At 42.6% G+C, this 14,793-nt stretch overlaps 1 protein-coding gene across 2 annotated transcripts in view; it reads left to right on the top strand.

The window, feature by feature from the left end:
• cfap57 (cilia and flagella associated protein 57) overlaps window positions 1-14,474 on the top strand; it is a 93,596-nt gene extending 79,122 nt beyond the window's left edge. For both annotated transcript variants that reach the window (XM_072574565.1, XM_072574564.1), the window contains 2 exons: window positions 7,306-7,441; window positions 13,875-14,474. In XM_072574565.1, coding sequence (XP_072430666.1) covers window positions 7,306-7,441; window positions 13,875-14,035 — 297 coding nt within the window. In that variant the 3' untranslated portion in view covers window positions 14,036-14,474. The remainder of the gene's footprint in view (window positions 1-7,305; window positions 7,442-13,874) is intronic.
• Window positions 14,475-14,793: the final 319 nt, after the last annotated feature.

The following is a 14,793-nucleotide window of genomic DNA, read 5'->3' as shown; positions in this document are numbered from 1 at the left end:
ACTTGTTGGGCTGAAGGGCCTGTTTCCACACTGTAAAGTAATCTAAATCTAAGACTGAGTAAAGTAATCTAAATTTAGTGGCTGCAAATCTTACATTAGAACAGTGACTACACTTCACAACTATCTAATCAACTGTGAAGCCCTTTGAGCTGTCAGGTGGCTGTGAAAAATGCTGCATAAATCTACATTTTTCTTTCTAATAAACAATCCTGAGATGCTTCGTAGGAGAATTGCATGATGACGTTTAGCTTTATAAGGAGTTATTAGGGCAGAAATCCAAAAGCTTGTGTAGTGAATTAGGTTTTAACAACACTGAAGAAGAAAGGAAAGTCAGAGAAGTAAGAGAAGTTAGAGAAGTAAGAGAGATTTGGAAAGAGAATTCCAGGAGCTCAGGAACTGGCCAGTAGTATTCATTATCACCAATGGTGCAGCAATTATAATCGAGGATTCTCAACAGGCCTGAATTAGAGGAGTTCAGAGATCTCAGAGGGTTACAGAAAGAGATTATAGAGATGGGAAAGAACTAGTTCATGGAAGGAGATAAAAACGTGGATGAGATTTTAAAGTCAAGGCATTACATGTGTATACAGTTGAAATAAATGAACGGGTTTGGGTGTGATTTTGGATAGTAGGGTTTTGAGTAACCTCAGGTTTACAGTGGCAAAAACATGGGAGACATGCCATTAGTGCGTTAAAAGAATCAATTTTGGAAGCAACAAAGATAAAGGTTTCAGCAGAAAATCTAAGACAAGGACAGATATGGGCCAGCTAATAGATGCCCCACTGAACTCATCTCTACCTACCTCGACACTGTCCTATCCTACCTAGTCCAGGAACTCCCTACATACGTTCGAGACACTACCCACGCCCTCCACCTCCTCCAAGACTTCCGTTTCCCCGGCCCCCAACGCCTCATCTTCACCATGGATATCCAATCCCTCTATACCTCCATCCGCCATTACCAGAGCCTCCAAGCCCTCAGTTTCTTTTCCTCTCCCAACGTCCCCAACAGTACCCTTCCACCGACACATTTGTTTGGCCGAACTGGTCCTCACCCTTAATTTCTCCTTCGAATCCTTCCACTTCCTCCAGACCAAAGGGGTAGCCATGGGCACACGTATAGGCCCCAGCTCTGCCTGTATCTTTGTTGGCTACGAAGAACAGTCGATCTTCCGTAATTACACCGGCACCACTCCCCACCTCTTCCTCCGCTACACTGATGACTGCATTGGCACCACCTCGTGCTCCCGCGAGGAGGTTGAGCAATTCATCAACTTCACCAACACATTCCACCCTGACCATAAATTTACCTGGACCATCTCTGACACCTCCCTCTCCTTCTTGGACCTCTCCATCTCCATTAATGACGACCAACTTGACACTGACATTTTTTACAAACCCACCGACTCCCACAGCTACCTGGATGTCACCTCTTCCCACCCTACCTCTTGCAAAAATGCCATCCCGTATTCCCAATTCCTCCACCTCCGCCATATCTGCTCCCAGGAGGACCAGTTCCACCACAGAACACACCAGATGACCTCCTTCTTTCGAGACCACAATTTCCCTTCCCACATGGTTAAAGATGCCCTCCAAAGCATCTTGTCCACATCCCGCACCTCTGCCCTCAGACCCCACCCCTCCAACCGTAACAAGGACAGAATGCCTGGTGCTCACCTTCCACCCTACCAACCTTCGCAGAAACCAAATCATCCACCGACATTTCCGCCACCTCCAAAAAGACCCCACCACCAGGGATATATTTCCCTCCCCACCCCTTTCCGCCTTCCGCAAAGACCATTCCCTCCGTGACTACCTGGTCAGGTCCACGCCCCCCTACAACCCACCCTCCCATCCTGGCACCTTTCCCTGTCACTGCAGGAACTGCAAAACCTGCACCCACACCTCCTCCCTCACCTCCATCCAAGGCCCTAAAGGAGCCTTCCACATCCATCAAAGTTTTACTTGCACATCCACTAATATCATTTATTGTATCCGTTGCTCCCGATGCGGTCTCCTGTACATTGCGGAGACTGGACGCCTCCTAGCAGAGCTCTTTAGGGAACATCTCCGGGACACCCGCACCAATCCACCATACCACCCCATGGCCCAACATTTCAACTCCCCCTCCCACTCTGCTGAGGATATGGAGGTCCTGGGCCTCCTTCACCACCTCTCCCTCACCACCTGAAGCCTGGAGGAAGAACGCCTCATCTTCCGCCTTGGAACACTTCAACCCCAGAGCATCAATGTGGACTTCAACAGTTTCCTCATTTCCCCTTCCCCCACCTCACCCTAGTTCCAAACTTCCAGCTCAGTACTGTCCCCATGACTTGTCCTACCTGCCTATCTTCTTTTCCACCTATTCACTGCACCCTCCCCCGCCCCTGACCTATCACCTTCATCTCCTCCCCCACTCACCTATTGTACTCAATGCTACTTTCTCCCCACACCCACCCTCCTCTAGCTTATCTCTCCACACTTCAGGCCATCTGCCTTTATTCCTGATGAAGGGCTTTTGCCCGAAACGTTGATTTTACTGCTCCTTAGATGCTGCCTGAACTACTGTGCTCTTCCAGCACCACTAATCCAGAAGATAGATTTAGGAATATGATGGCAAGGATACAGAACAGAGCACCGGAACAGGCACTTCGGCCCAAGATGTCTGTGCTGACCATGATGCCATTCTAAAATAATCCTATCTGCCTGCACATAGTCCATATTCCTCTATTCTGTGTCTGTTCCTGTCTCTGTCTGAATGTCTCTTAAACATTTGTTATTATGTCTATTTCTACCAACTTCCCATTCCAGGCACCTACTACCCTCTGTGTAAAAAACATCTTGCCTCCTATATCTCTTTAAAAACTTTCCCCCTCTCGCCTTAAAACTATGCTCCCTCACCCTGTCCATGCCTCAATTTTATATATTTCTCTCTGGTCACCCTTCAGCCTCCATTGTTCTAGTGAAAGCAATGCAAGTTTATCTTTATACCTGACATACTTTGATCCAAGTAACATCCTGATAAACCCTTTTTGTATCTTCTCCAAAGCTTTCACACCCTGTCTTTGTGTTGGAACTGCACACAATACTCCAAATGTGGCCTAACTAAAGTTCTTTATTGCTGCAAGATGGCTTACTAACTTTTATACTCCATAACTACCCTTTGTCTTCTATGTCCAAGCCAATTTAATATCCAACTTACCAACTCACCATGGATCCTATATGACCTAATCCTCTGGACCAACTTACCATCAGGGTCTTTCTTAAATGTTTAGTATGGTCCATGTAGATAAAATTCATTGCCCTACCCTCAATCATCTTTTTGAGGGCGTGACAATCAAATTTGAGAGTCAAAACCTCTCCTGCACAAAGCCATGTTGATTATCCCCAATAAGTTTCCCGGCAAATGTAAGTAAATCCTGTCTCTAAGAATCTTCTCGAATAATTTCCCTACCACCATGAAAGGGCTGAAAAATTATTTCAGGGTTGAATGCAACACCAAATATACTTGAGATACAGTTGTCTCAGAGAAGGATGGCGAAGGACCAGTGTTTGTGGCAAATCTGAAGACATTACCTTCAAACCTCCCAATATTTGATTTGATTTGAAAATTGGAGGTGAAGGTAGAGAGATGGTGATGGGAAGTGGTTTCAGAAGATAGAGAAATATCCTTTCTTTACTGCATGCTAACAGTGAGCAGTTTGCACAGGTGAAAGCAGGATGTATTAGTGCATTGTGTGGACCAGCTAGATCTGGCAGTGATCAGAAGGCAAACAATTAAACAGTTGAGAATGAGACAGTGTAGTGGGGAATGAGAGAGTGCAGTTGCAGAAAAATTGGGGAAGAGTTTTTTTAAATCAGCAGCAAATATAGAGTTAGTATGTTTTGGAGAGTGGAAGCAGGGTGCAGGTGATGAGTGATACATAAAACTAATAAAGAAAGGCCTTTTCTGTGATTGATGCAAGGGAATAGCAAAGTCATATGAGATGCAAAGTCAGAGGAGGGGTCATGAATGGGACTGAGAAGCTTACATGAAGAGAGAGATTAAGGGATGTAAAGATAGTGAACTCAGAAGAGTGAAAAGGATGAATTACAATGAGGGATAACATCATGTAGGACAAGAAGTCACTTGGTGCAGATGTTGGGGAAGCAAAGCAGTAAAAATAGTTTGTTGAAAAACTGGCATGCTAATGGAACAGGACTTTAAACAAGTGTTAAAAGGAGTGGAATCAGTGAATTGCTATATGTGTCAGATTATTGCATTGATGTAGAAAGAAATGGCTGTTATTTTTACTTTGCAATAATAATTTAAGCTGGTTTTGGGCCACCTCTGTAGCTTTTGTCAGTTTGAAATTATTCAATGACCTTAAGATTCCGAATGGTTGCAGTTTTGCATTTTCCATGTACAGCAGGAGGTAAAATCAAATTTGCCCTCTCCTTAAATTTTCCATGGAAGTTTCAGCATCAACATCATTATGCTGATGTACCCCTTAGGGAATCTAGAATGATAGTCTACCTAGATCTAACCATTAATCCATACATGAATTTCATGCACCAGTTAGTGGATCCATCTACAACAGAGAAAAGTACAGCACAGAACAGGCCTTTTGGCCCACAATGTTGTGCTGAGGTTTAATCCTAATGTAAAATATAATAACTTAATATACGCACCCCTCAACTCACTGCTCTCCATGTGCTTGTCCAGCATTCGCTGAAATGTCCCTAATGATTCTGCTTCCATCAGAACCGCTGGCAACGCATTCCATGCATTCACAACTGTGTAAAGAACCTACCTCTGATGTCACCTCTATACCTTTCCTCTAATATCTTAAAACTATGACCCCTCGTACCCGTCAATCCTGCCCTGGGGAAGAGTCTCTGGCTATTGACTCTTTCTATTCCTCACATTATCTTGTATACCTCGATCAGGTCTCCTCTCTTCCTCCTTCTCTCCAGAGAGAAATATCCGAGCTTTTTCAACCTCTCTTCATAAGACAAGCCCTCCAGTCCAGGCAGCGTCCTGGTAAACCTTCTTTGCACCCATTCCAAAGCCTTTGTATCTTTCCTATAGTAGGGCGACCAGAACTGGACACAATATTCCAAGTGTGATTTCACCAGGGACTTGTAAAGCTGCAGCAAAACCTCGTGGCTCTTAAACTCGATCCCCCTGTTAATGAAAGCCTAAACACTATATGCTTTCTTAACAACCCTATTCACTTGGGTGGCAACGTTGAGGGATCTGTGTACTTGCACACCCAGATCCCTCTATTCCTCCACACTACCAAGAATTCTGTCTTTAATCTTATATTCAGCATTTGAGTTCAACCTTCTAAAATGCATCACTTCGCATTTATCTCGGTTGAACGCCATCTGCCATTTCTCAGCCCAGCTCTGCATCCTGTCTATATCGCGCTGCAGCCTGTTTGAACTCTTTCATTCTTCTGGCCCTCTTGTGACTATTCATAAATAATTACATGGAGAGATATAGAGGAAAATAGGATAGAATTATATAACTTATCTGATTTACTATCGAGTTAAATTAATGATTGAAAAATTGAGTGTGATCTACTGTGGGCGTGTTATCCTTCCCATGCAGTTTTGCTGTTTGCACTGGGCCCAGAATATTATTTACACTCAAACATAAGAAGAAAACCTGCTGGTTATACTGGACATATTCCAGTTAGAAGTAGGGACAGAGATGTGAAATAATTTAGACCTGCACTTTGAGACTGAGCTCTCATCAGTATTGTATGTAAATCAGATAGTGGGCAACAGGAACTTGGGGAAGCACTGTAAGAACCTGATCCATTTTGGTTTCAGGTCCTAAATATAACATGATCAGCAAATTGTCACTGCAAGCATGGACCCTGTTATCCCTTGTTGTTTAGGAAATAGGGAGATGGGTAAGTTGTTGAATATGATTGGCCTGCAGCAACACATTACGAAGGAGGGGTATGTAGGTGAGAGAAAGAATGTGAATCAGCAGAAACATTATCAGGGCTGTGGATAGCATTTTGGACAGCATGTTATACAATCACAAACATATTAACTGTTACTTTACAGTTCAAACCCATAAACTGCTACCTTAAGAAATTAGATTAGATTTCCTACAGTTTGGAAACAGGCCCTTCGGCCCAACTAGTCCACACTGACCCTCCAGAGAGTAACCCACCCAGACCCATCACTTAACTCTATGGGCAATTTAACACGACCAATTCACCTGACCTGCACATCTTTGAACTGTGGGAGGAAACCCACACAGACACAGGGAGAATGTGCAAACTCGTCACCCAAGGCTGGAATCGAACCTGGGACCCTGGCGCTGTGAGGCAGCAATGCTAACTACTGTTCTACCATGCCGCCCCCTTCTAAACATCCAACCCACTGACAACATCTGTGTTAAATGTCCAACATCTAGGCCTTGTTGAGCAACAATTTTTGATGTTAAATATTAGGAAGACTTCAACAAACTTCGCATTTTGAACCTGATCTCTAGCCACTGTCTCAATCTCAGGCAGTGCTTGCAATCTCACCAATTTATGATCCCAAGATCACCTTCTGACCTTATAGATGGAGGGAAGATATTATGAGGGAAGGCTGAGAGACTTGAGTCTGTCATTGAAAAGGAGAAGGCTAAGAGAGGATTTGATAGAGATGATCAGAGGATTAGATAGAGTAAGCAGTGAAAGTCTTTTTCTTAGGATGATGACATCAGCTTGTATGAGGGGGCATAGCTACAAATTGAGGGATTTAAGACAGATGTCAGAAACAGGTTCTTTACTGAGTGTGGTATGGGCATGGAATGCCTTGCCTGCCAATGTAGTTAATTCAGTGACATTAGGGAGTTTTAAACAATCCTTGGATAAGCACATAGATAATTTTGGGACAGTGTAGGGTGATGACCTTAGATTAGTTCACAGGTCAGCTCAACATTGAGGCCTGTTAAATGTTCTACGTTCTAGATATAATCTTTCTCAACCTTTTCAGAGATGCTATTAAAAGATTCTGTCTCTGTAATATATCTCATCCTGCCTTGGTCTAACTGCTGCTGAAACCATTTCCACCAATAGACATAATTATTCACATTATCCATCCTCTGTAAAATTCAGCTCAGGTGAAAAAAAGAGAGATGTTAGCAGGATGGCCTGAACATCTACAATATTATCAGTTTATTTTGATATAAACCATAATTTGTTGAAAAGGTCATTATAAGTGATGTGACTATTATTATTATTGTGCATCATCAATACTGCCTGTAAGGACTTGACCAGAAAGAAGGAATGATTGGTAACTTTCTTTTCTCAGGAAAATGTAGCTCTTATCAAGGAGATTAATGACCTGCGGCATGAGTTGAAGGTTGCTCGAATAAAGGGGCATGATCTGGAAGTAGCTCTTGGAACTCTTAAGAAGAATAAGAAACCATGTGCTGTTGAATTTAAAGGTAAAATATGTCAATGGCATCTGTAATTCACGGAGAAACAGAAAATAAGGAAGTTTAGAATATGCAGTTTATTCCATGTGTATAATCTCGATGAACCAATCTTGGGATCTCTATTTGAATTAGAAATATATCTACCAATATTCCAATAAAGGGCAGCATGGTGGCTAAGTGGTTGGCACTGCTGCCTCACAGCGCTAGAGACCTGGGTTCGATTCCACCCTCAGGCAACTGTCTGTGTGAAGTTTGTACATTCTCCCCATGTCTCTGTGGGTTTCCTGCAGATGCTGTGGTGTCATCCCACAGTTGAATGATGTGTAGGTTAAATAATTGGCTATGGGAAGTACAGGGTTACAGGGATGGGGTGGATCTGGGTGGAGTGCTCTTTGGAGAGTCAATGTGGACTTAATGGGCCAATGGCTTGCTTCTACACTGTAGGGATTCTGTTATTCTATGAATATTCAGACCAATCTTCATTTGATAGCATTGGGGTGGAATAGGAAAATGTCACTCCAAAACCCAGACCCATTGAACCTTACAAAAAGATTTAGGGTAGTTTTTCTGGCCCTGGAGCTATTGCATATCCTTGGCAAGGCAAATATAGGAAAATCAGGAGTGAGAAATTCACTTCAATAAAAGACATCAAAACAACTCCCTGACTAGTAATTAAAATGAGCAGAAAATTGGACAGGCCCTGTTATGAGCTTTGGCTTCTCTGTGCCCCATTTTCCTGACTAGGAAAGTCTACCCTTATGTGTGAATTTGGATTTTCTTATTTGTTTAAAATATTGGAGTTAAAATTCCATGGGAAATTATCCTAATGGTCCACTTCAATTATGTCACTTTTCAAAGTTTTCCATTCCATCCCACCAAAGTTACAACAGACTATTCGGAGAACCCTGTGAAAATTCCCTTCCATTACATCTTACAAAGACTGGCACCATGCTATTACTAACATGTGCCAGCCTTTCTTTTGAAAAAGTAACTGATACAATGTACAAGGGAAGATGAGCATTCTATTCCTGAAAATTTGTTGTTAAAGGACAAAATTAGAATCAAACCCTCCATATTATTTGCATTTATTTCGGGTTCTTATTACAAACACAACACTCCCAACCCACACTCACTGTCTGTGGCTATTTATAGGAGCTAAAGTAATGCCCACTTAATGCCTACTTGTGTATAATTAAATGCAGTAGCTAGCAGTGGGCAGAACTATGGGCATAGGATTGGAGATAAATACCCAAAAAGTGCAGTTAGGTCAGGAACCTGTCATCCTTTCACCCACTTTTGGGCTGATCCTCATCATAGGAATAAAAGAATGACTAGGGTAGGAATAGATCCAGTCAAGGATAGTAGTGGGAAGTTGCGTGTGGAGGCTGAAGAGATTGGGGAGACACTTTTCGTCAGTATTCATTCAGGAACAGGACATTGTTGCCGATGTGAATACTGAGACACAATTAATTAGAATGGAAGACTTTGAGGTATGTAGGGAAGAGGTGTTGGAAATTCTGGAAAGGATGAAAATAGATAAGTCCCCTGGGCTTGCTGGCATTTATCCTAGGATTCTCTGGGAAGCAAGGGAGGAGATTGCAGAGCCATTGGCCTTGATTTTTATGTCCTCGTTGTCTACAGGAATAGTGCCAGAAGACTGGAGGATAGCAAATGTGGTTCCCTTGTTCAAGAAGGGGAGTAGGGATAACCCTAGTAACTATAGGCCGGTGAGCCTCACTTCTGTTGTGGGCAAAGTCTTAGAGAGAATTGTAAGGGATAGGATTTATGAACATCTGGATAGGAATAATGTGATCAAGGATAGTCAGCATGGTTTTGTGAAGGGCAGGTCGTGCCTAACAAACCTTATTGAATTCTTTGAGAAGGTGACTAAGGAGGTGAACGAGGGTAAAGCAGTAGATGTGGTGTATATGGATTTTAGTAAGGCATTTGATAAGGTTCCCCATGGTAGGCTACTGCAAAAAATACAGAGGTATGGCATTGAGGGTGAGTTGGAGGTTTGGATTAGGAATTGGCTGGCTGGAAGAAGACAGAGGGTAGTAGTTGATGGTAAAGGTTCATCTTGGAGTGCAGTTACTAGCGGTGTTCCGCAAGGATCTGTTTTGGGACCATTGCTGTTTGTCATTTTTATAAATGACCTGGAGGAGGGGCTAGAAGGTTGGGTGAGCAAGTTTGCGGATGATACGAAAGTCGGTGGAGTTGTTGACAGTGAGGAAGGATGTGTCAGGTTACAGCAGGATATAGATAAGCTGCAGAGCTGGGCAGAAAGGTGGCAAATGGAGTTCAATGTGGGTAAGTGTGAGGTGATTCACTTTGGTATGAGTAACAAAAAGATGGGGTACTGGGCTAATGGTCGGATACTTGGTAGTGTGGATGAGCAGAGGGATTTTGGTGTCCATGTACATAGATCTCTGAAAGGTGCCACCCAGGTAAATAGTGCGGTGAAGAAGGCATATGGCATACTGGCTTTTATTGGTAGAGGAATTGAGTTTCGGAGTCCTGAGGTCATGTTGCAGTTGTATAAGACACTGGTGCGGCCGCATGTGGAGTATTGTGTGCAGTTTTGGTCACCATACTATAGGAAGGATATGGAGGCACTGGAACGGGTGCAGAGGAGGTTTACCAGGATGTTGCCTGGTATGGTAGGAAGATCGTATTAAGAAAGGCTGAGGCACTTGGGGCTGTTTTCATTGGAGAAAAGAAGGTTTAGGGGTGACTTGATAGAAGTGTACAAGATGATTAGGGGCTTAGATAGGGTTGACCATGAGAACCTTTTTCCATGTATGGAGTCAGCTATTACGAGGGGGCATAGCTTTAAATTAAGGGGTGGTCGGTATAGGACAGATGTTAGGGGTAGATTCTTTACTCAGCGAGTCGTGAGTTCATGGAATGCCCTGCCAGTAGCAGTGGTGGACTCTCCCTCTTAATGGGCATTTAAACGGGCATTGGATAGGCATATGGAGGATAGTGGGCTAGTGTAGGTTAGGTGGGCTTGGATCGGCGCAACATCGAGGGCCAAAGGGCCTGTACTGCGCTGTATTTTTCTATGTTCTATGTTCTATAGATCCCTCCAGTATGGAAACAGGCTATTTGGCCCAACAAGCCCACACTGACCCTCCGAAGAATATCCCACCCAGACCCATTCCCCCTAACCAATGCATCTAGCCTATATATCCCTGAACACTATGGGCAATTTAGCATGGTCAATTCACCTAATCTGTACATCTTTGGATCGTGGGAGGAAACCCACACAGACACAGAGAATGTGCAAACTTCACATGGATAGTCACCCAAGGCTGGAATCAAACCTGGGTCTCTGGCACTGAGGCAGCGGTGCTAACCACTAAGCTACCATGCCACCCTAGGATGGGCTTGGAGGTCAACAGGCAACTTATGTACCACTTTAAGGGAAGTAATTGAAGTATTCAAGTCATAGAGTCATAGATGTACAGCATGGAAACAGACCCTTCGGTCCAAGCTGTGAATGCCAACCAGATATCCCAACCTAATCTAGTCCCACTTGCCAGCACCCAGCCCATATCCCTCCAAACCCTTCTTATTCATATACCCATCCAAATGCCTTTTAAATGTTGCAATTGTACTAGCCTCCAAGTCATGTGAGTTTCTCAAAATGGAGAACTGTGACCAGTGGTGTTCCACAGGGATCCGTGCTGGGACCACTGTTGTTTGTGATATACATAAATGATCTGGAGGAAGGTACAGGTGGTCTGATTGTAGATCATGAACTTTTGTTTGACCTTGCACTTTAACTTTAACAAGTCAGCACATACGTTCCTCAAGCTGTCTATGTTTCACCAGCTGCATGAGGTGACAGCACATAGGGTACGCTAAATTAATGAAATTGGTGTACTGGGAACGCTTTAAAAACTAAAATTATTGTGTTCATGGACAGTCACAGTGAAATGCTTTCAGGATTCTTACAGGTTGAATTAAGATACTAGGTGTCAAATTCAATCTTTAGGAATTTCTTTCAAATGCCTCAAAGTATAAGCATCCCTTAGTCTTTAATTCCTTGCTGGATTAGTGGTGCTGGAAGAGCACAGCAGTTCAGGCAGCATCCAACGAGCAGCGAAATCGACGTTTCGGGCAAAAGCCCTTCATCAGGAATTAATTCCTTGCTGTCAGCCTTCAGTGCTACATGAGAGCAGTTTGCACAGCAGTAGGCTGGATCTCTGAACACCAAGAGAACCACCACAAGCAACAGTACCAGGAACAGCAGGGCCAACAGCAGCACTATTTGCCTCATTGTGAGCCACAGCCGTTCCAGGAAGCAGAAGGTGTGGACTTTGAGATCCATCTCCAGAAATTAAAACCTCCAACCTGGATTATACCGTCAAAGGGTCAGCTTGCTCAATATGTTGCAAGTGTCAGTGTCTCAGGATGTGCAGGTTTTCATAGCAGGTTGGTGCTACCATCCACCATTCCTGGAATAAGATTTATTTTACTGTAGTTGTCATGTTTCCATTACTGAAAGGCCACTGTTCCCTGCAGAGTTGGGAAATGGCACTTGAAAGTATAATTCCTACTCAGCTTTCCTACCCTCTTGAGGTCCTAGATCTCTTGGTGCACAGTTCCTTTATTGAAGGGATCAAACTTTTGATGCTGACCTTTTTGATCTCTTACAGATATTCTTGATTTAATTGGTTGGCCTCTTTCATTCTAGGGAGCTATAAACTCATTCTGCAGCAAACCCTCCAAGAAAGAATGAGAGACCCAGGAAGCAATCTTTTCAGGTCTCCTCACCATTCCAGATGCAACCTCATCTATCATGTATCCGCCTACTCCAACTTGTCTATGTCATTCTGGGTTCCACACTATCCCCCTCACCATTTACAATTCTCCCATGTTTTGTGTCTTCTGCAATTTTTGCAATTGCTAAGATCTTGCCAACACACCAAGATCTTGATCATTAACGTACATCAGGAAAATCAGAATCTAATACTGACCCCTGGAGAACTACATCACAAATTTTTCTCCAGCCTGAAAAATATCCATTATTCTGTTTTCTGTCACTCAGCCAATTTTGTGTACCTGCTGCTACTGACCTTTGTTTTCTATTACCTATAATGTTCCTCACATGTCTGTTGTGTGGCATAATATCAAGTAGCAAATGTCAATGTCATCTGCAAACATCCTGATTATACCCACCACGTGTAAGCCCAAACCATTAAGGTACACCATAGATAACAATGACCCCAGCAAAGAGACCTGTGGAAATCCAGTGGGAATAGTCTTTCACTTACACATACATCCGTCTATCATCACCCTCTTTCACAATCATTTTTGGACCTAACTTGCCACTTTTCCTTGGATCCACTGGGTTCTGACTTACTTGGCCAGTCTGACAAGTGGAACCATATTGAAAGCCTTGCTAAAGTCCACATAGACCGCATCAAAAACATCATCTTCATCAACAATCCTTGTTACCTCCTCAAAATTTGCAAATTCAAAGTTTCCTTAACAAATCCATGCTGACTATCCCTGATTAATCCATGCCTCTCTAAATTCAGATACATTCTGTCCCTCTCCACTCTTTCTAATAATCTCCCTATCAACTGGTGTAAGACTATCAGGCCCATAATTTCCTCACCTCTTCATTCCTCCCTCTTTTAATAATAGGGCAATGTTAGTAGTCCTCCGGCTGGACTGCATTTGAAAGTTACTGCCCCTGATATCTCTTCCCTTGCCTTCATCAACTGTCCAGGGAGTTAGGAATCTATATGTTTATTCATTTTTAAAAAGTTGTGAAATCCACCAGTCCCTCCTCTCTGTCTGTATGTTAATTTCTTCTGTTATTTCACAATCACGTACCCTAATGTCTAACCCGGTCTTCCATTGTGTAGACTGGTGCAAAGTATTCATTGAGGTCTGTGCCCACATCTTCTGGGTGCACACACACATTACCTCTATGGTCCCTAATGTGTCTACTGTTGCCATAGTTATTCTCTTGCTCTTAAATATTTTTTTCTAAAAACAATTTAGATTTTCTTTATTTTATCTGAACTGCTTTCTGATGTCCTCTCTTGCTTTCCTAAGTTCCTTTTAAGATCCCCTTGAAATTGTTATACTCCTCTAGAGACTGCTATGCTTCAGTATCTGCCATAAACTTCTCTTTTTTCCTTAATCCTGTTTATGTCTAAAGGCTGCTGTGTCACCTCCATTCTGACCGTGACTATGTTTCATAAAATTATTTAATTGTTGCAATGCGCTTTCCTACATCCTAAGGTTGCACTGTATCAATGCAAATGTTTTGTCTCTTTCACTCACCTCAATTCAAGGGGAAAAGACATACATTTGTTTCTCTGCATATGGGGGGGGGGGGGGGGGGGGGGGGGAAGAAAGTGTTCAGTAACTGTATATTGAATAAAGGGACAAATGTATTGGTTTTGTTTTCTTTCCCCAGACAATTGCTCTCGGAATGCAGTCACACGTCTTAATTTTGATCATGAGTCAGAACGGATAATTGACCTTCAACAACTGGAAATTAAAAGGCTTCAGGAACAAAATCAAGCAAAGGAGGATGCCTACCAATCTGCTGGAATATTACCTGCACTTACTACCTAATTAACGTTTCAAATATGAGAGAACCTAGCACAGAATGTACATCTTCCCTTGTGTGCACACAATGAACTATCAGCGCAATTTCTGATGAATTATGCTTCATATTAAGTTAGTTTATTTTCTCCTTTCAAAAGCTGCTCATCTGCTGAATAATCCAGTCTATTTGAAAACATTGAGCTCACCAATATTTAAAGGGTATCTTATTAAACTTATACAACATCTGTGTTCCATTAAAAGAAAGTTTCCCAATTAGTAGGGAAACTTGCTGTATTTGTTCAAATTAGATTGTTCATTTAAGAAAATTAAATCAGTAATATTAAAGTAGTTGGATCTGTGTTTAGAGAGTTTTTATCATTTTTGATTAGAAGGTGGGGAAGGCTGATTATACTACAGACCAATGTGAAATTGAAAAAGGTGCAACACAGCAAACAAATGTGAAAGTTTGGATCAATAGTTAACAACAAATTAAAGCAACTGGATGTTGCATGTGCTACTCTTTCCTGTGTTAGTGTCTGTACCTGCTCAGCAGTTCCCTCTAGTGGAATCTTTACACCTTCAAAATTTGTCTGTAGCTTATTTTGTGTGGCGACATTGTGAGCTGGATTTTCACTGCAATATAGGAAACAGTAGGAAAATCTATTTATGTGTCAGCAATCTGTCTCCAGTGGTAAATGAATAAAAATTCATTTTTCATGGGGGTTGAGCCCTTAATTGAAATGTAAATTGATTTGGGTCCAATTAATGCTAATGAGCGCGGGATT

Source organism: Chiloscyllium punctatum, chromosome 7 (assembly GCF_047496795.1).
Source record: "Chiloscyllium punctatum isolate Juve2018m chromosome 7, sChiPun1.3, whole genome shotgun sequence".
In the NCBI taxonomy this organism is placed as follows: Eukaryota; Metazoa; Chordata; class Chondrichthyes; order Orectolobiformes; family Hemiscylliidae; genus Chiloscyllium; species Chiloscyllium punctatum.
This window is presented reverse-complemented; position numbering and strand designations above follow the sequence as displayed.